Consider the following 21,156-nt stretch of genomic DNA (forward strand, 5'->3'; position numbering starts at 1 on the left):
CACTCTAGTATAGCTAGTGATGAAGAGGGAATTACACCCTCTTCAATGGACACCTGCCGCAATTCCCTTTTCTACATTACTGTTAAAGATACAGGAGCCCTGTCCTCCTTTTCATAGGGTCATCTTAGTAAACCGTTCAAGCCAAACATGGTTTTAACCTAATCTTAAGCATATTTACTTTGGAAAGCTTGAGGTCACACCTGCTGTGCTAAGTAGGGTGACCATATGGAAAGGAGGACAGGGCTCCTGTATCTTTAAAGGTTGTATTGAAAAGGAAACTACAGCAGGTGTCATTTGTATATATATATATATGCGAAACCTGGTGAAATTCCCTCTTCATCACAGTAGTTAAAGCTTCAGGTGCCCTGCCTTCTTTTAAATCTGGTCACTCTAGTATAGCTCCTGCAGCTTTAAATGCTGTGATGAAGAGGGAATTTCACCAGGTTCTCCATAGATACAAATGACACCTGCTGAAATTCCCCTTTCTATGCAACTGTTAAAGATACAGGAGCCCTGTCCTCCTTTTCATAAGGTCACCCTAGTGCTAAGGCCTCTTGCATGGAAGATCCGTTGAAATGTAACTTCCTAAATTTCCTTCCTGTCTTTTCTGGAGGAGCTTCGAACCCACTGCAGGGCCTCTGCTTGAAATCCCAAATTTATGCTCCAAAGTGTTTAATGTATATATACTCCCTACTTCCAGCTGCCACAAGGCCCTCCCTTATTTCATTCATCCTCTTAAGAATCCCGTTTAAGAGGCTGCTATTATCCTTTTGTAGGGAAGTTAACTATTTCATAGAATCCTAGAATAGTAGAGTTGGAAGGGGCCTATAAGGCCATCGAGTCCAACCCCCTGCTCAATGCAGGAATCCACCTTAAAGCACCTTTATTTATTTAAAATATTTATATCCTGCCCTATATCACTAAGATCTCAGGGAGGCATACAGGTAAAAACATACAGTATAAAACAATAAATATACACAGTTAAAAACAAATTAAACCATGATCCAAGTTAAAACTGAATTAAATTAAAACTGAGACTCAATCCGGACAAGACTGAGATGCTGTTAGTAGGTGACTCCGCCGACAGGATGGGGGGTGTTCTACCGGTTCTGGATGGGATTGCACTCACCCTGAAGGAGCAGGTTCGTAGCTTGGGGGTTCTTTTAGACCCATCATTGTCACTTGAGGCTCAGGTGACCTCGGTGGCACGGAGTGCCTTCTACAAACTCCGGTTGGTGGCCCAGCTACGCCCCTATCTGGACAGGGATAACCTGGCTTCAGTTGTCCATGCTCTGGTAACCTCCAAGTTAGATTACTGCAATGCACTCTACGTAGGGCTGCCTTTGAAGATGGTTCGGAAGCTGCAGCTCGTGAAAAACGCAGCTGCCGGAATGATTTCGGTAACCAGAAGGTTCGACCATATAACCCCTGCTCTGGTCCGCTTGCACTGGCTGCCTGTATGTTTCCAAGCCCAATTCAAGGTGCTGGTTTTGACCTATAAAACCTTACACGGCTTGGGACCACAATACCTGACGGAACGCCTCTCCCAACGGGAATATACCCAGTCACTACATTCAACATCTAAGGTCCTCCTCCAGGTGCCTACTCTGAGAGAGGCTCGGAGTGTGGCAACGAGGGATAGGGCCTTTTCGGTGGTGGCCCCCAGACTATGGAATGATCTCCCTGACGAGGCTCGCCTGGCACCAACGCTGCTATCTTTCCGGCGCCAGGTTAAGACTTTCCTCTTTGCCCAGGCATATGGCGGCACATCCTAATTACCCACATATTTAGTTTTTAACAGCTTTTAATGCTTTATGTGTGTATGTTCTGTGTTTTAGAATTTTAAATTTTGTATATTCGTTTTTATCTTAATTTTTTAGAATTTCTGTGAACCGCCCAGAGAGCCTTGGCTATGGGGGTGGTATATAAATGTAATAAATAAATAAAACGATATATAATTTAAAAGCAATAATGCAGTTAAAACAGTTAAAACAATGTGCCAGTGAGTTTAACCATCAGAGGCTTTGTTAAAAAGCCATGTTTTTACTTGGTGTCGAAATGAAATCAATGTTGGTGCCAATCGGGCCTCCGAGGGGAGGGCATTCCACAGTCGGGGTGCCACCACAGAGAAAGCCCTCTAAACAATTATAATTTTTATTATAAATATTATTATTATTATTATTATTATTATTATTTATTACATTTATTTACCACCCCATAGCCGAAGCTCTCTGGGTGGTTTACAAAGATTAAAAAGATTAGATTAAAAAGACTGAACGTCAAAAAATCAGCACACAAAATTTAAAAACAAAAGCATAAAAACAGCTAACATTTAAAACAATTTTTAAACACTCAGCCAGGCTAAGGCTCGTTTTGGAATCAGTTAAAACTCAGCGTATGCTGTTAAATGCCTGGGAGAAAAGGAAAGTCTTAACGTGGCGCCGAAAAGATAACAATGTTGGCGCCAGGCGGGCCGCATCGGCGAGATGGTTCCATAATTGGGGGGCCACCACAGATTTATAGTCCTACTTTTAGGCTAAAGCGCATTACAATCCCACAAAGTGGGTTATAACTAAGCTGAAATATACTCTGTCTTGTAATTGAGGTGGGATTTGAACTCTTGACTTCATTGGTCTTTGCCCCTCCTGGTTTTGATGTTCAGTACAAGACCAGCTGCCAGAAGTATCCATCGAGCTGGGCGGTAAAAGAGCCGAGACCTTCCACTGCCCTTATGACGTGTGTCTTACTCAGTTGCAGCTCTGGTTCCTTCAATACTCTAATCTGTTCATCAGAAAGAAAAGGAAAGAAGCTTTCTAAAATGGGCGACCTAACTGATTGGCATCTCAGATTTCGTGACTAATGACCCTTCCTGAATTGCTCTGGGTCTGTTGGACACGTTGCACAGTAAGAGAACAGGATGTTTATTAACCCAACTGATTTGTCTTGTCTTCTAGATCTTCTCTCAAGAGTACATCAATCTGCTGCTCTCTATGTATTTCTTTGTCCTCGGAATCCTTGCCCTTTCCCACACCATCAGGTAAAAGACAGAAAATGGCGTGTGGCTTCAGTACTGTCTGTTGTGATGCCCCGATGCCCCGTGTTTGAAAAGCAAGTTCCTGACCCTTGGGGTTGTATCAGCATTTTTGCTTAAAAGCTTACAGCACAAGAGGATATGAGTGGAGATACTGGTATGCGATACAGCAGTGGTTCCCAATGTGGGCGGTAACGCCCCTTTGGGGGCGGTGGGATTGCATAGGGGGGCGTTAAGAGGCAAGGGGGTGGCAGGGGGGCGGTTGAGGTGGCCTTTTCCGAGAAGCGCCTCTCCAGAAGGTCTTAAAACCCAGGGACATTTTTTTATGGGAGAAGGTAGTTTGGTCCCAAGCCATATAGGGGAAGAATCCACACATGTATTAATAGCATTTAAGAAGAGTCCTTTTAAAGGTGAATTGAAATGTTTCAAAAGCACCAAAACGCTAATGAAGAGACATACCCTGCTTGGTGTGCCCTGCCACGCTGGCTGCAAAACAGAGGCTTTCGCTCTCTTTTCTCTCCCTCCCTCCCTCGGCAAGCCTGTGGCGGGTGCTTCCCATTTAAAAGGCATTCTGAATAATGATTTTTGTAGTGTAGGATAGGGGGCACTGGGCATGAGTTTGTGGAACGAAGGGGGCAATTACCTGAAAAAGTTTGGGAACCACCACGATACAGCCTCCCCTAGGGCGGTTTCTCCATCCGTCCTCTCAGCTGGTGCTTTGGGGGCAATTTAAAAGAAACCCGTTGATTAAGGCCGTGCCTGTCCATTCCCCACATCTTGGGATGTCGTCATTTCTCAAGCAAAAGACGCGCAGCGTAACTGGTAAATGAGCTGTTGCACATCAAAGTCAGGCTGAACATGCACAAGTTATAAATTTAATATTAAACTTAATTTTGTCCGATTCACTGGTGGCGGTGTGTGCATTAGTCACATAGAATCATAGAATAGCAGGGTTGGAAGGGGCCTACAAGGCCATCGAGTCCAACATGATCAGGGCGGTCCAACATTTGCTGGTGGGCCTTGAGCGAAACGTGGGGCAAGCAGTGGAGCGTGGTGGGTGACACTGCCCCCCCCCATCCATATTCCCATCCAGTTCCGTTTCTGTCGTTGCATCGTGTGTGCTTCTTAAGGAGTGAGCTTGTTCTTTTCTCTCTCTCCTCTTCCCCCCTCTTGCTGCAGCCCCGTGATGAATAAATTCTTCCCAGCCAATTTCCCGAACAAACAGTACCAGCTCCTCTTCACTCAGGGCTCTGGGGAGAATAAGGAAGGTAAGTCCGCCTGCCAGCCAGCTTGGCGTTTCCTGACTTCTCCCCGACCGAAGGCTCTCGGTAGCCTTTGGATGCTGTTGCTTGCTTTGGGCCAGTGGGACCTGCCCGTAGGTTGCCACTTCTCTTAATGGGGGCAAAATACTGGCAGGTGCCCTTGTGCCGTTGGCTGCCTGGCCTTCCAGCTGCCACCGCTATAATGGTTCCAGCCGCGGATGGCAGTGGGACTGTCCCAAACGTGGGAATGATTTGGACAGACATACAGCAATTTCACACACACACACACACACACACACACACACACACACGAGAACCAAATGCAGCCCACAAGAGAGTTGGGTTTTTTGGTAGGAAGACGAGGTGTAAATAAATGCAAACGGCCTACTTAACTGTAAAAATGTGTGGATGGGTACCTTGGAATGCTGTGCCTGGAGTGTTGCCTTTGGGTCTTCTCAGGGGTTGCTGCTTGCAAGAGATGGGCTGGAGAAAGGTCCAGGATTTGGGCTGTCGGGGAGTAGAGAGAGTGGCCAGGCTGGTTCAGAAAAGACATTTTTCTTGGGGGTGGGGGGACACACTGCAGCGGCTGCCAAATAGGAACGTGGAGGCTATTCCAAGGCATGGGCTGGAGGAGGGCAAAGGGGACCCGGGGAGGCTTCACCATTACGATTGCTTTAAATGCCTGATTGAAGCCTTGGCTTGGGAAGGGGCCCTTGGTGGTCTTAGGCTGAGTCAGAACCTTGCTCCATCCCGGCTGGTGTCCTCTGTGCTGACTGCCGGGGGTTCAGCGGTCTCCCCCATCACCTGTTACTAGCCAGGGATCGAATCCTGGGCCCTTCCGCTGAGCCACAGCACCTCCCCTGAACTCGGTAGCAGTGTGTGCATACTTCGCATGCGGAAGGTCTCAGACTTGGTCTCCACTGCTCCCTGTGTTAAGGGAACTTGGGCATTCGGGCTGGGGAGGCGCTCTCTCTTCCCAAGAACGTGAGAGCAGCTGCCATTCAGAATAGATAGCACTGGGCTCGGTGGTCTGGTGGTCCAGCTTGCCGTACGGCATCTGCCTCTGTTGTTAGTGTTGGTACCGAACAGGCCGCTTGCTGGCTCTCTTGGCTCCTTGGCAAAACAACCAGGGTGACTCTGTGTTGCCCATCTTTTACTCTTGCTTTGTATTAAAGAAGCTGACAAAGGTGACAACGGCGTGGTGGCTTTTGTTGCAGAGATTGTGAACTACGAATTTGACACCAAGGACCTTGTGTGCCTGGCCATGAGCAGCGTCGTCGGAGTCTGGTACCTGCTGAGGAAGGTAGGCAGAGCTGTTGGCGAAGGCTGGGGGTTCCTGGCCAGGCGGAACCTGGGCGGATCTGCAGAACCCAGGGAGCTAGTTTGCAGTTTCCCTGCAGGACTTGAGGAGGAAAGGAGTGTCATGTATAGCCCTACTGCTCCTGTATTGGGAGCAGGTGATGCAGGTAATCAGTCAGAAACAGATTCAGACTCAGAAGACACCGAGCCAGACACCAGGCAGTTAGAACCAGTGGGGGAGGAGGTTCACAAGGGAGAAGCTTCAACTGAGAATCTGCCCCCCTCCAGAGTCTTATCTCTTCAAAGCCAAATTTTATACTTTCAGGGGACAGGGAGTCAACTTCCGGGGGTGGGCATTCAGAAACCTTACTTGATGCTAGGAATCGCCGGAAACTAAGACGTTCAGCGAAGTTAGCAGCAAAGAGACAGATAGATTGCATGAGAAATTGTCCACGCATCAGTTACCTGGGGAGGTTGTGGGCTCTCCCACACTAGAGGCCTTCAAGAGGCAGCTGGACAACCATCTGTCAGGGACGCTTTAGGGTGGATTCCTGCATTGAGCAGGGGGTTGGACTCGATGGCCTTGTAGGCCCCTTCCAACTCTGCTATTCTATGATTCTATGATCAACCACCTTGAAGTTATGAACATTTGAAAAGCCTTTTCTTTGAACAGACAATTGTCTTGCTTAGTTTGCATAGCTTTCGCCTTAAGGAGAGTTTCACAGAAAGCACCCGGTTTGTCTTACGGAAGTGTTTATTGCTTGCAATAAAGCTTTGTAAATTGCCTAGCACTTCACCTCATTCGTCTCCCAGAGAAAGCTAGAGCAGCTACAGCACACGGCAAGGGGGTGGGGGAGAGGCGTGGCGCACCTGTGCTGGGTGCTGATCTGCAACCGCCCTTCCGGTCCCCAGCATTGGATTGCCAACAACCTCTTTGGACTGGCCTTCTCACTCAACGGGGTGGAGCTGCTGCACTTGAACAACGTCAGCACTGGCTGCATCCTGCTCGGGGGCCTCTTCGTCTACGATGTCTTCTGGGTAAGCACACGACGGACTACACCGTAGCTTGTTTTCTCAATCCCTGGGTTGTTTGTCTCCCTCTTCCTTTGCTCGCTCCCTCCCTGTGTCTCAAATGCAGTAGTCGCGCTGTCATACTGCCATGCAGAGCTGTTTTCTGGATCGCTCTTGACTGCCACCTCTGTAGCCTGGTGAAACAACCACTGAACAACCCATGGTTCTGGGTTCATATGCAGGCCCGGTGCTGCCATAGAGGCAACTCAGTCGGCCGCCTAGAGCGCCAAGCAAACGAGGGCGCCGAACAGCGTACCCGGAAGCTGCTCTCCTAGAGCGGCTTCCGGGTGTGCTGTTCCAAAGCCCCAGCCCCCGCCCAACCCCAGCGTCCTGGCTCCTTCGAAGCCAGGATGCTGGGGTTGGAGGCGGAGGCTTCAGTATGACGCGCCAGGAAGCCACTTCCAGGTGCTCCGCTTCAAAGTCTCTGCCCCGCCCTCCAACCCCAGCGTCCTGGCTTCAAAGCCGGGAGCGAGCGGGCGGTGAGTGGGCGAGCAAGGGAGGAGCCGTAGTGGTGAGCAAGCGAGCGGGGGGGGGGTGAGCGATGGGGGGAGCCGGAGCGGCGAACGGGCGGGTGGGCGGGCAAGCGGGTGGGGGGGGGAGCAGTGAGTGAGCGGGTGGTCAGGTGAGTGAGGGGGCAGTGAGTGAGCGAGCGGGGGTGCGGCTTCAGAACGCGCCTGCCTAGGGTGCAATATAGTCTGGCGCCGGCCCTGTTCATATGTAACGACAACCCGTGTTTTAAAACCAGGGGTGGGCAGAAGGTAAATCTCCAAATCTCCCACAAACTCCCAACATATTCCTTATATACTCTTCTTCCCCCCCTCACCTGTCATTATTATTTATTTATTTATATAGCGCCATCAATGTACATGGTGCTGTACATAGTAAAAGAATAGGATAGATCAGTAGTTCCCAATTGGTGGTCCGCAGACCCCAGGGAGTCCGTGGCACCATTCACATATTAGCTCTGCAAGGTACGACGCCTCCCGCGCTCCGTTTGCTTCGACGGTGACGTCATGCGCGGAACTACTTGCGTGATTTAGCGACTAGCTTCAGAGATTACTTCCCTGCACCTAATCCTGAAAACTCATGGATAAGGAATCCTTTTGAATGTGGTGATGTACAACTAACGACTCCATCTGCGGAAGAGCGAGACGCACTTGTTGACGTGACTTGTGATGGTTCATTGAGCTCATTTTTCAAAGAACATAGACTGGACCAATTCTGGGCGAAGGTTTTTCCTGATTATAAGAAGTTAGGTGAAAAAGCTTTGAAACATCTAGTTCCCTTTTGTTCCACCTATCTTTGTGAACAAACATTTTCGACATTTTGTTATATGAAGAACAAGCATAGAAATCGGCTCAATGTTGATCCAGATTTGAGGTTAAAAGTAGGAAATACTGAACCGGATGTGGAAGGGATTGTTCGGGACAAGAAGAGGCATGATTTCTTCCATCACATTTAGGTTTAGTAGCTGCTCGACAGGTCACAATTTGTTCATTTGTAAACTAGACGTTGGTAAAATTAAATTCGGCTTTATATTCCTAACTAAATCCTTGTCATTTTTGCGTGGTAATATCACAAATATCACAAATTTTATGGTCTGTTTTTTAATATACCTAAAATCCTTTGCTTATTAGGGGCTACCCCTTATTTTCTCCAAAAAAATTGCTTCGCACAGGTAACTACCGTAGAGATAACAATTTTTTCAAAAGCAGGGGGTCCGTGGCTTGGCATTTGAAAAACAAGGGGTCCGCAGTACTTAGCTAATTGGGAACGACTGGGATAGATCATAAACCTCACCCACTCAGTTCTAACATTCCCTACTTACCAGACATACTAATCCAGACATATACAATATAATCCGTTGTGAGTTAACGCCACAACAGGCTTGGTGAATTTAGCCGTCAAGGGCTTTGTTCAAAAGCCACGTCTTAACCTGGCGCCTAAATGAAGCCTGTGCCCGTGCCAGTTGGGCCTCCAAGGGGAGGGCATGACATGCATTCATTAACTTACCTAGTGAAGGGTCATGTACAGTGTTCATTTCTTTTCCTTAACTCCGTTTCTAGTTTAATACGCTTCGTAAAAGAATATTTTGTGCCTTTTCTTTGTATGACTGCGGGATTATGCCGAAGGTTTTGTGGAGCAGATTGATCTTTGGGAGAGGCTTAAAAAGGGGTATCAGTATAAGAAAACTTTCTGTCGACACTCTGAGAAAAGCAAAAGATGGATGACTTGGAGGCAGGGTGGATTTGATTTAAATGAATTTGATTTAAATCACTACTCAGAAAGACTTGATTTAATCATGTGACTTCCCCCACCCCCACCCCGCCCCTAAAAAAAGTGCACTCTATTCATTGAATTTTTGGAAACTTAGCACTTAAGAGGTCAGGGGTTGACTCTGTGTACATAGATTTGCAAAGGCACAATGGGTTTGTGATCTCAGCAGACACAAATTCACAGTTTTGAGAACTGTAAAACCAAGCCTCTGTGATAATATCTTCTAGATCAGCCTTCCTCAACCTGGGGCGCTCCAGATGTGTTGGACTACAACTCCCAGAATGCCCCAGCCAGCTGGCTGGGGCATTCTGGGAGATGCAGTCCAACACATCTGGAGCGCCCCAGGTTGAGGAAGGCTGTTCTAGATAGAAAAATGGCCCCATAATCTTACAGAAACCTCTGGAAGAAGAGCATGACATTGTGAATGGATTAATGAAATTCATTTACCCCGAAATTTAAACATTGCATGAATATATAGCCTCATGCTACATAATTTCATGATGATGATGATAATAAATTATTTCTTACCCGCCTCTCCCTTTGGATCGAGGCAGGGAACAACATTAATACAGGAATCAATACATCTTAAAAATTCTTGATTTTACATTGATCTGGATAGGCCTGCCGGAAAAGGCTAGTCTTGAAAGCTGCCTTAAAATCACACAGAGAGTTAATTTTATGAATCTCCTCCGGAAAGGCCATTCCACAATCTGGGGGTGACAGAAGAAAAGGTCCTCTGGGAAACTGATGTCATGTTATGATGAATAACCTTTGGACTATAATGTATCTTAAATAGAAAACTATCTTTAGATAGATTTTTCCTCAGAAAGCATTTTATTAAAAAAAATCCGGTTTAAATTTTTTAAAAATCCGATATTTTTCAAATTTATTTTAAAAAATCATTGATTTTTATCCACCTCATGTGGCGCAGAGGAGTAAAGCAGCAGTTTCTACAGCCAAAACTCTCCCCATGGCCTGAGTTCGATCCCAGCGGAAGCTAGTTTCAGGCAGCCGGCTCGGGTCGACTCAGCCTTCCATCCTCCCGAGGTCGGTAAAATGAGTACCCAGCTAGCTGGGGGAAAGGTAATAACGGCCGGGGAAGGCAACGGCAAACCACCCCGCTATAAGGCCTGCCAGGAAAACGTCAGCGAAAGCTGGCGTTCCTCCAAGAGTCAGTAATGACTCAGTGCTTGCACGAAAGGTTCCTTGGGGTAGGGTGAGGTGCCTGCAGATACCCAAAGATGACGAAGCTCATTGAGAACTAGGGAGTGGCAGATTTAGGAGGGCCACTGGCAACTTCATGTGGTGCCTAAGGAGAAGGACCGTAAGCTTTTGGCAGGATGAGTTGAATCCCACCTTGTCAGGCTGGTGAAGATTGATTTGTGGTGCATTCATAGTCTTCTTGTTGTTTTTTAAAGCACTTCTAATCTCGTGTTGCCCGCCCTGAGCCCATACCGTAGGTCAGGCTAGGTGCTTTAAAAGTGGAGCGAAGGAAGAAGCTGGAGTGTGTTCAGAGGAGGGCAACCAGGGTGATCAGGGGTCTGGAAGCAAAGCCCTATGAAGAGAGACTGAAAGAACTGGGCATGTTTAGCCTGGAGAAGAGAAGATGGAGGGGAGACATGAGAGCACTCTTCAAATACTTAAAGAGTATTTGTCACACAGAGGAGGGCCAGGATCTCTTCTCGATCCTCCCAGAGTGCAGGACGCGGAATAACGGGCTCAAGTTAAAGGAAGCCAGATTCCTGCTGGACATCAGGAAAAACTTCCTGTTAGAGCAGTATGACAATGGAAACAGTTACCTAGGGAGGTTGTGGGCTCTCCCACACTGGAGGCCTTCAAGAAGCATCTGTCAGGGATGCTTTAGGGTGGATTCCTGCATTGAGCAGGGGGTTGGACTCGATGGCCTTGTAGGCCCCTTCCAACTCTGCTATGCTATGATTCTATGAACTACAAATTATCCACCCTAAACAGTCCAAAGAGGCCTGAGCATGCAAAGGAAGAAGTAATATTCGAGGGAGTCGCGTGTTGCAACCTGTTTGGGGAGGCCTGTTCTCCGCAGGCCAGCTGCCGTGGTGGGGTGCCTGCCTGTCCAGCAGTCCTTGACCCTGCTCTCCTCTTCCCTAGGTCTTTGGCACCAACGTGATGGTCACTGTTGCCAAGTCATTTGAGGCACCCATCAAATGTGAGTAGCTGGCTTTAGCCTTCTGGTGGCAGCAGCAGCAGCAGCAGCAGCGGGCGTATGAGCAAATGCCAACCAGCCCTGATTCCAGCGTGAGCGGCTGAGACCCCTTTTCCATGATCCCCCAGCATGCCACGGCCAGCCACACTGCCTGAGGCATGCTGGGAATTCCAGTGCCACACATCTGGAGGGGCTCTAGGTTGGTGGGGGCAAATCTCATCCCCTGAACTGCTGCTTGCTTTATTTATTTATTACGTTTCTATACTGCTGGGCAGTTCACAAGGATTAATACCACAGAATGCAACACAAAGGTTTAAAATTATAATAAAATAATAATAATAACCAAACGGAACCTAGCAGCAGTGCAAAGATTTAAAATACCGTAATAGTTTTAAAAGAGAAACTGAAAAACTAAAATGCTTGGGAGAATTAAAAGGTCCCAAAAGAGTTCAGTGTAGGAGCTTCCCCGGAAAGCTCATTCTGCGACAACAGAAAAGGCCCTCTTCTTAATAGCCACGCACCTCATTTCCTTTGGCCACAGAAGACGACGTTTCAGTCTGGGCAGGTATATATGGGAAGAGACAGTCCTTCGGGTAACCTGGCCCCAAGCCATTTAGAGGTTTGAATGTTAATGCCAACACTTTGAATCGGGTCCAGAAATGAACTAGCATTATATGCTACCTCCAGGAATCAGAGGCAATAAGCCTGTGTGCACCAGTTGCTGGGGAGCATGGGTGGGAGGGTGCTGTTGCACCATGGTTAGGCCCTGGTTAGGCCTCATCTAGAGTATTGCGTCCAGTTCGGGGCTCCACAATTCAAGAAGGATGCAGACAAGCTGGAGCGTGTTCAGAGGAGGGCAGCCAGGATGATCAGGGGTCTGGAAACAAAGCCCTATGAAGAGAGACTGAAAGAACTGGGCATGTTTAGCCTGGAGAAGAGAAGATGGAAGGGAGACATGCGAGCACTCTTCAAATACTTAAAAGGTTGTCCCCCCAGAGGAGGGCCAGGATCTCTTCTCAATCCTCCCAGAGTGCAGGACACCGAATAATGGGCTCAAGTTAAAGGAAGCCAGATTCCAGCTGGACATCAGGAAAAAACTTCCTGACTGTTAGACCAGTATGACAATGAAATCAGTTGCCTGGTGAGGTTGTGGCCTCTCCCACACTAGAGGCTTTCAAGAGGCAGCTGGACAACCCTCTGTCAGGGATGCTTTAGGGTGGATTCCTGCCTTGAGCAGGGGGTTGGACTCGATGGCCTTGTAGGCCCCTTCCAACTCTACTATACTATGATTCTATGTCCTGCTTGTGGGTCCCTGATTGACAGCTGTTTGGCCACTGTGCGAACAGAACGTTGGACTAGATGGACCCTTGGTCTGAACCAGTAGGGCTGTTCTGATGTTCTTACTCACTCTCCTGTCTCCACATTAGCTAATCCCTGTTAACAATCTTGCTGCCCTGTTTTGTACCAGCTGAAGCTTCCGGACCGTTTTCAAAGGCAGCCCCACGTAGAACGCATTGCAGTAATCCAAACGAGAGGTGATCAGAGCATGGATCACTGTAGCTAGGCTATCTCTGTCCAGATAAGGGCGCAGCTGGTATATCAGCCTAAGCTGATGAAAGGTGCTCTTTGCCACCTGTGCCTCTAGTGACAGTGCTGGACCAAAGAGCACCCCCAAACTATGAACCTGATCCTTAGAGGGAATGCACCCCCTCTCCAGAACAGGTTAAACATCACTTAGCTGGGCAGAAGAGCCACTTTGTCTTGTCTGGATTGAGTCTCCGTTTATTGGCCCTTATCCATCTCATTACCCCATCCAGGTGCTGGTTCAGAATACTCACTGCTGATTATAATTATTTCCTGCCTTTTCCCCAATAACTCAAGGCACCTCCACCAGCAGAATCCCTAATCTGTCCTGGTACCCAGCATAAAATGCATAAGTTACAAAGAGTAGTAATAAGTAGGGCTGTGCACAGACCCCATGATCCGCTCTGGATCCCGATCTGCAACTTCTGGATCGGGTCTGCTCCGCATTGATCTGCCTATGCTCCACTCCGCTGTGCTGCGGGGCTCCAGATCTGGATCAGAGCTCCGTGTTCCCTCTCCCCCCCCCCATAGACTTGCATTGAAAATCAATGCCCAGCAAATCTGAGCATCCGGAGCCAGGTAAGCCCCCCCTCCTCCTCACCACTTACCTCCCTCTGTCACTGTCCAGCAGCAGCTTCAACTGAGGCCCAGGCCTCAGTTGAAGCCACCGCCGGACCGCGACGGGGGCAGGTAAGCCCCCCTCCCCTCCTGCCCCCTTACCTAGCTGTGCCGCCGCCAGGTAAGCCCCCTCCCGCCACACTTACCTTTTTTTCGGAGCTCCGGATTGAGGCAAAGGATCTCGATCCGCTTGGTCTCGATCCGCAGCTCCCCCGACCCGATCCGTCTCCGCCTTTGTCGGAGGCGAATCAGGCCGCTCCGCTATCGATTCTAAGAAGCGAAGCGAAGCAAAGCCCTAGTAATATGTCACTATAAGAATATATTGTAAGACCACCCATGCTGGATCAGACCGAGGGTCCATCTAGCCCAGCATTCTGTTCACACAGGGGCCAACCAGCCATCGGCCAGGGATGAACAAGCAGGACATGGTGCAACAGCACCCTCCCACCCATGTTCCCCAGCAACTGGGGCACACAGGCTTACTACCTCAGATACTGGAGATAGCACACAACCATCAGGTCTAGTAGCCACTGATCGCCTCCTCCAGGCATTTATCCCTTTTAAAGCCATTCCATTTGGTGGCCATCACTACATCTTGTGGCAGTGAGTTCCATAATTTAACTCTGCGCTGTGTGAAGAAGTGAAGAAAGGGGCAGGAACCCTAGAGAGGGAGATGGGGTTTCTGGGGCCACTGCCCTGTTTTGGGTGCTCACGATATTCAGCTCTCGCCATCGGACTCTTTTATGACCCTGTGCCAGGGCGGTGGCCAGGTTAGGAGGACCTGTTGCAGAAATGGGGACTTGATGCAGTTCATGGCCCACCCACTACGTGACGGAGCAGGATGTTGGAGATCATACAGTACACAGAACCCAGTTCCTCAGTAGGTGTAGGGGAGAAGAGGGGTTTCTTAGCCCCCTGAAGTGCACTTTAAAGGGCTCTGCTACCCCTGAAGAAGATCTCAGAGCTTTAGCTGCTGCAGAATGCTACAGTGTTGTCTCCAGAGTGGGGAGGCAGGAGCATTTTCTACCTTGTTCTACAGCAACTTGGCCCAATTCAAGAAACCTTCCCAGGCTACTTTCAGCACTGAGCGCCTCGCCCCATGTGGTAGTACCCTACTTGGTGCTCCTTCATTGCGGGAGGCTTAGAACGGGGCCTTTTCAGTAGTAGCCCCCAGAGTTACGAGGCTTGTCTTCAGGAGCTCAGAGGATTTGCCTTTGCTCCTCTCTTCTAGCCTTTGGGAACAGTGCAAGGTTCATCCGAGGCTGGAGTGAGCCGGGCTGTGCTGAAAGGGGCCCCGTTTGAGCTGTGGTCCATGTTGATCATTTAAATACTGCTGCCTCGTTTTCTCTCAACTTGAAACTGTTTCAGTGACAATGCGGGGCGTTCTTGTTAAAGCCCTGCCTCCTGCACTAGGAGAGGCAGGATGTAAAGGTGTGTTCAAAGACGCTTGGATGTAGATTCCAGTCATCAGACCTCCTTTTGAATAGTATCAGCCGCATTTTAATCCTCCTGCTTCTTCCCTCCAGTGGTTTTCCCTCAAGATCTGCTAGAGAAAGGCTTGGAGGCCGACAACTTTGCCATGCTGGGCCTGGGGGACATCGTCATCCCAGGTAAGGCGGAGGAAGCGTGTGCGCCTGGTTCAATTCAGTGGGTTGGAATGGCCCTCCTGAGTCAGTTGGCCTCTCTGGCCTATGGGGTGGGTGTGGGGAGACGGCTTCCACACACGCCCTGACGTGGAGGAAGCATTTGAGCAGAGCTGAATATTCACAAGCTGAATATGAGCCAACAGTGTGATATGGCTGCAAGAAAGGCAAATGCTATTTTGGGCTGCATTAATAGAAGTGTAGCTTCCAAATCACGGGAGGTACTGGTTCCTCTCTATTCGGCCCTGGTTAGGCCTCACCTAGAGTATTGCGTCCAGTTCTGGGCTCCACAATTCAAGAAGGACGCAGACAAGCTGGAGTGTGTTCAGAGGAGGGCAACCAGGATGATCAGGGGTCTGGAAACAAAGCCCTATGAAGAGAGGCTGAAAGAACTGGGCCTGTTTAGCCTGGAGAAGAGAAGATTGAGGGGAGACATGAGAGCACTCTTCAAATCCTTAAAAAGTTTGTCACACAGAGGAGGGCCAGGATCTCTTATAAAAGTATTATAATAATACTTTTTGCAATAAACCGGAAGAAAATGACTTAGAACAAAGCAGTCACCTTGAAAGATTGATTGTCCTTCACGAAAGCTAACGCACGTGTAGCAGGTAACGATAGCTACAATCACGCACGTGGTGTACAAATGAGCTACGTCGTAGCTCCCAAGTTTAATAGAAAGATATAAGGTTGGGCCAAGCTGCGCTGCTATGTACTTGTAAAATAGACAATTTATAGTTGAGAGGCTACTCGCACCTCCCCTGGAGTCGGTCCAAACCTCCCCTGGGGAGGCGTACCCCACCGGTTAAGAACCCCTGCCCTAGGAGCTCTGAGTGGAGTTTTCACACTGCGTTGACTACTGCGTTGTCTGAACTGAGCCATTAGGGTGGTTAACAAGCTACAGGGGACTTATTAACCACCCTGCAATCGTGCAGACCGGCTCTCTGCTGCTGGAGATACGGCTCTCTGCTATGTGGCTAAGACAGCTTCTCTCGGCTGTAAAGGAGAGCATGGGGGTGATTTCGCTGACCCTCGACACCTAAAACAGCCGCCAAACCTGGCTGTTTGGGCACTGAGCTCTTGACGAAGTCTGGTTAATAGTTCTGTGCTCTCCACGGGGGGGTCGGTCCCATTAGGATGTGCTGGGGAGGGAGGGCATGGTGTGGGGCTTGGTCCTTTTATGGGAAACCTTGAGTGAGGCGCGCAGTGGGGGGTGCAAACTCGCTCCACCTGGATCTCAGCACCTCACAGAGCAGGAGGACGGGGTGGGGGGAAGTCTTGGGGAAATTGGGGACCTTCATACTCTGCCAGCTCTTCCCTTTCCCTTGTCGAGGTAGCTAAGTTTCTCTTGTTAGAAAGAAGACAGCTGGAAGATTTTAATATGCGGAGACACAGCTAAAGACAGCAAAGATAACTAGAATCTACAGAGTTTAGTTTGATAAAAATATATTTATATTATATTTATATTATATTATCTGTATAACTAATTTAGCTATTAATTGGCAATCAAGTCACTCTACAACAGTCTTCCTCAACCTGGGGCGCTCCAGTTGTTTTGGACTACAACTCCCAGAATGCCCCAGCCAGCTGGCTGGGGCATTCTGGGAGATGCAGTCCAACACATCTGGAGTGCCCCAGATTGAGGAAGGCTGCTCTAGAATCATAGAATCATAGAATAGCAGAGTTGGAAGGGGCCTACAAGGCCATCGAGTCCAACCCCCTGCTCAATGCAAATGCCCTGCCAAAGTCCAGGTGGCTGGCTTTGATGATGAACAGCTTTCTGCATAATCTTCTTCTGTGAGCAAATCTAAAACTATAGATGATAGAAATTTTAACTTTCCTCTCTATTCGGCCCTGGTTAGGCCTCATCTAGAGTATTGCGTCCAGTTCTGGGCTCCACAATTCAAGAAGGACGCAGACAAGCTGGAGCGTGTTCAGAGGAGGGCAACCAGGATGATCAGGGGTCTGGAAACAAAGCCCTATGAAGAGAGACTGAAAGAACAGGGCAGGTTTAGCCTGGAGAAGAGAAGATGGAGGGGAGACCTGATAGCACTCTTCAAGTACTTAAAAGGTTGTCACCCAGAGGAGGGCCAGGATCTCTTCTCGATCCTCCCAGAGTGCAGGACACGGAATAACAGGCTCAAGTTAAAGGAAGCCAGATTCCGGCTGGACATCAGGAAAAACTTCCTGACTGTTAGAGCAGTGTGATGGTGGAATCAGTTACCTAGGGAGGTTGTGGGCTCTCCCACACTAGAGGCCTTCAAGAGGCAGCTGGACAACCCTCTGTCAGGGATGCTTTAGGGTGGATTCCTGCATTGTGCAGGGGGTTGGACTCGATGGCCTTGCAGGCCCCTTCCAACTCTGCTATTCTATGACATCCCTGACATGGAGCTGTGGGCCCAGTGGTCTGTCCAGGCCAACGATTCCAAGGAGTGGCCCCGATGTTGCTTTTCAGCCACAAGAGGGAGCTGAGACGTTACAGATACCTGGGAAACCCGGATCCGCTATTGAGAAAAGCAGAGGGGGAGGTTTGCCCCACGGTCCTCTGCTCGTCCCTAACACTGACTTCCTTCTCTCACCCCCCCACCCCCCACCCCCGCAGGAATCTTCATCGCTCTGCTGCTGCGCTTTGACATCAGGTAAGTCTCTCTATGGATTGGGCGGGGGTGAGCTGTGTTTGCAATACGATACTGCCAAGTGACTTTCTGGCCTTTGGAAAATGTCACAGGGCTTTCTGGCCTCTGGAAAGACCAGTCGGGGTGCGTTGGTGGGAAACGGGGTGGGGGACGAAGGCCCCGCTGGCTTTTCTCTGGCTGTAGGGACCCGGGCGCCTGCCCGTGTGTTACGTTACTTTAATTTAAATTTTGTGAACCGCCCAGAGAGCTTCGGCTATTGGGCGGTATAAAAATGTAATAAATAAATAATGTTGCCCGTATCCCCCACCTACACCTTGATTGGGGGCTGCTGTTGGTCCCCGGCGCACCCTAACACCCGCTCTTCCTTATCCCAATGCAGCCTCAAGAAGAACACGCACACGTACTTCTACACCAGTTTTGTGGCTTACATTTTCGGGCTGGGCCTCACCATCTTTATCATGCACATCTTCAAGCACGCCCAGGTGAGCTGCCTTTGTCCGGGCCAAAAGTCCACCTGTGCCTTATGGGCCCCCCGCCCTGCACGGTTCTTGCCTCTTCTTTGAAACAGATGGCTTTGGGTGTTGGAGGGCGGAAGCAGGGAAGGAAAGGGGAGGAGGAGCTGGGTCCCACGCTGAAATCTTGGCGCCCTCCCCCACCCTCCCCCCCACACTACCCCCAGGAAGTCCCATGCAGCCACAGGGCTTCTCCCTTGCCTAGTCCTGCCTTGAATGCCAGCTTTGCAAAACGTGCTGACCTGACGGTGGCTGAACAGGGGGCTTCTGGGATTTAGAACCTCTGACCAGCCCCTCACGGCAGCTTGCCCCTCCCTCGGCACTGTGCTGACGAGCCGGTTGGCCTTGGGGGGCCGTTGGACTCTGGCTCAAGCTGGCTGGAATACTTAAAAGATTGTCACACAGAGGAGGGGGGTCTGGAAACAAAGCCCGAAGAAGAGAGACTGAAAGAACTGGGCATGTTTAGCCTGGAGAAGAGAAGATGGAGGGGAGACATGATAGCACTCTCCAAATCCTTAAAAGGTTGTCACGCAGAGGAGGGCCGGGATCTCTTCTCGATCCTCCCAGAGTGCAGGACACGGAATAACGGGCTGAAGTTAAAGGAAGCCAGATTCCAGCTGGACATCAGGAAAAACTTCCTGACTGTTAGAGCAGTATGATAATGGAATCAGTGACCTAGGGAGGTTGTGGGTTCTCCCACACTAGAGGCATTCAAGAGGCAGCTGGACAACCATCTGTCAGGGATGCTTTAGGGTGGTTCCTGCATTGAGCAGGGGGTTGGACTTGATGGCCTTGTAGGCCCCTTCCAACTCTGCTATTCTATGATTATGTGGAGGACATTCATTCTCACGCCAGCTAAATTCACACAAAAAAGGACCTTTTGGGGGCTTTTAGTGATGGAGGGAAAGCAGTGAGGCAGCCTCTTCTGCCAATCAAGGTCCCTCTGGTCCCACCCAGTAGTTAAGCAGCTGTATGCAAATTATGGGTCCCTAACTGAGCGTCCCATTTGAGATGGGCTGTTTACAGTTCTCTGGTGCTGCTGTGCTCTGGTCTGCCGGGAGCCTCATCCTGATGTAGTTTCATCCGGATGCGCTTTACCAATAAAGTGTTTTTATCTTGCCCAAGGCTGACCACTGGGGAGAAGAACCCTGGCCTCATGCGGCACACGGTTCTGGGAGCATCGGCAGAATGCCTCCCTCCTAACGGAGGCGGGATACTGGGGCTGCCTGTGCCAATGCTTCTAGCTTCCCTGACACTCTTTAGACCTGGCTCGGGTTTCTGGTTTTGACATTCAAAGAGCACAAGAGCCCTGATGCTGGATCAGGCCAAGGGTCCATCTCGTCCAGCATTCTGGTCACACGGTGGCCCAACCAGCTGCCCACAGGAAACCCATGAGCAGGACATGAGTGCAACACCACCCACCCACCCATCTTGCCCAGCAACTGGTATACAGATGCATATTGCCTAGCAGAATAATAGAATCATAGAATAGCAGAGTTGGAAGGGGCCTACAAGGCCATCGAGTCCAACCCCCTGCTCAATGCAGGAATCCACCCTAAAGCATCCCTGACAGATGGTTGTCCAGCTGCCTCTTGAAGGCCTCTAGTGTGGGAGAGCCCACAACCTCCCTAGGGAACTGATTCCATTGTCATACTGCTCTAACAGTCAGGAAGTTTTTCCTGATGTCCAGCCGGAATCTGGCTTCCTGTAACTTGAGCCCGTTATTCCGTGTCCTGCACTGTGGGAGGATCGAGAAGAGATCCTGGCCCTCCTCTGAGTGACAACCTTTCAAGTATTTCAAGAGTGCTATCATAAAATCATAGAATGGTAGAGTTGGAAGGTGCCTCTAAGGCCATCTAGTCCAACCCCCTGCTTAGTGCAGGAATCTACCTTAAAGCATCCCTGACAGATGCTTGTCCAGCTGCCTCTGATAGAGCCATCTCAACGGATAGCTGTAGATAGCATTATCCTCCATGAATTTATCTTATTCCTCCCGATAAAGCCGCTCAAATTGGGGGCCCTGACCACATCCCATAACAGCAAATTCTCTAGTTCAGCCAAGCGTTGTGTGAAGAAGTCAGCTCTTAGTGGCTTCGGCGTAATATCCAGGACTCCCTGCGTTCCAGTGCAATCCCTCTGGTCAGCCAGAGGCTTCATCTCGTCTTTAAATGTTGGCCTGTTTAAATGCTGTTATAGGGCCTGTTCAGAAGACACCTTAATCCCTGCTGGTTAAGGCTTTTGGTTAAGCGACAGGGCTTAAGGCGTCTTGTGCGATGCGTTTTGCTAAACCCTGCTCACTCACTAACCCCAGTCGGACCGTCTGCAGCAGGGTTAGCGGCTCTAACCATGGCTTAAAGCGTTGTGTGCGACAGCACGGCTTGTGGTTAGTGCCAACCTCCAGAGATCCGCCGTTTCTCTAACCCCAGAGCCTGAAGCGTCGTCTGAGCAGGCCCGCAGGCTTGCAATTCGAGATGGTGCATTGACTGCCGGTGGAACGAACCTGACCCTTTGCGCCAGGCGTGGGGGAGCAGCGGCCCTCCAGATGTTGCTGGGCTACATTTCCCCCATCAGCCTTGATTGCCAGTGGTTGAGTTGTAGCCCCAACCACATCCGGAGGGCCACAGATTCCCCACTCCGGTTTGGCGAATGATGTTCCTCTCTCGTGCTTCCCTGTGCCTGTTCTGTGCCTGTCTCTGAACCCCGACAGTGCCTCCTCCCCCCTAACGCTTCCCCTTGGTCTCCCTCTCACAGCCAGCCCTACTTTATCTGGTCCCGGCCTGCATCGGCTTCCCTCTCCTAGTGGCTCTGGTAAAGGGAGAAGTGGCGGAGATGTTCAGGTGAGAATCCGTAGCCCGCTGAACTCCACGGTTGCTTTGTATTCGGCAGCGGTAATCCAGGCGGGGGGGGGCGCTCTCTGGGGCAAGGGGAGGGGCCCTCCCATTCCAGTGGTCTTCGGAGAGTGCGGTGGGCCTCCTGAAGGTCATAAGGCCTGTGGGCGCACAGGTAGGTGGGTTGTCTGGGTGTTCTCCATCATCTGTTTCGACCAG

At 49.9% G+C, this 21,156-nt stretch overlaps 1 protein-coding gene across 3 annotated transcripts in view; it reads left to right on the forward strand.

The window, feature by feature from the left end:
- The window catches only part of HM13 (histocompatibility minor 13), a 43,775-nt gene that overhangs the window by 12,082 nt on the left and 10,537 nt on the right, over window positions 1-21,156 (forward strand). For 2 of the 3 annotated variants that reach the window (XM_063147411.1, XM_063147413.1), the window contains exons 3-11: window positions 2,955-3,037; window positions 4,211-4,299; window positions 5,469-5,596; window positions 6,505-6,630; window positions 11,065-11,122; window positions 14,848-14,931; window positions 17,564-17,600; window positions 17,977-18,079; window positions 20,861-20,946. In XM_063147411.1, the coding sequence (XP_063003481.1) occupies window positions 2,955-3,037; window positions 4,211-4,299; window positions 5,469-5,596; window positions 6,505-6,630; window positions 11,065-11,122; window positions 14,848-14,931; window positions 17,564-17,600; window positions 17,977-18,079; window positions 20,861-20,946 (794 nt within the window). The remainder of the gene's footprint in view (window positions 1-2,954; window positions 3,038-4,210; window positions 4,300-5,468; window positions 5,597-6,504; window positions 6,631-11,064; window positions 11,123-14,847; window positions 14,932-17,563; window positions 17,601-17,976; window positions 18,080-20,860; window positions 20,947-21,156) is intronic. The other variant, XM_063147412.1, reaches the window with a different exon arrangement.

This window comes from Elgaria multicarinata, chromosome 1, assembly GCF_023053635.1.
Source record: "Elgaria multicarinata webbii isolate HBS135686 ecotype San Diego chromosome 1, rElgMul1.1.pri, whole genome shotgun sequence".
Classification (NCBI taxonomy): domain Eukaryota; kingdom Metazoa; phylum Chordata; class Lepidosauria; order Squamata; family Anguidae; genus Elgaria; species Elgaria multicarinata.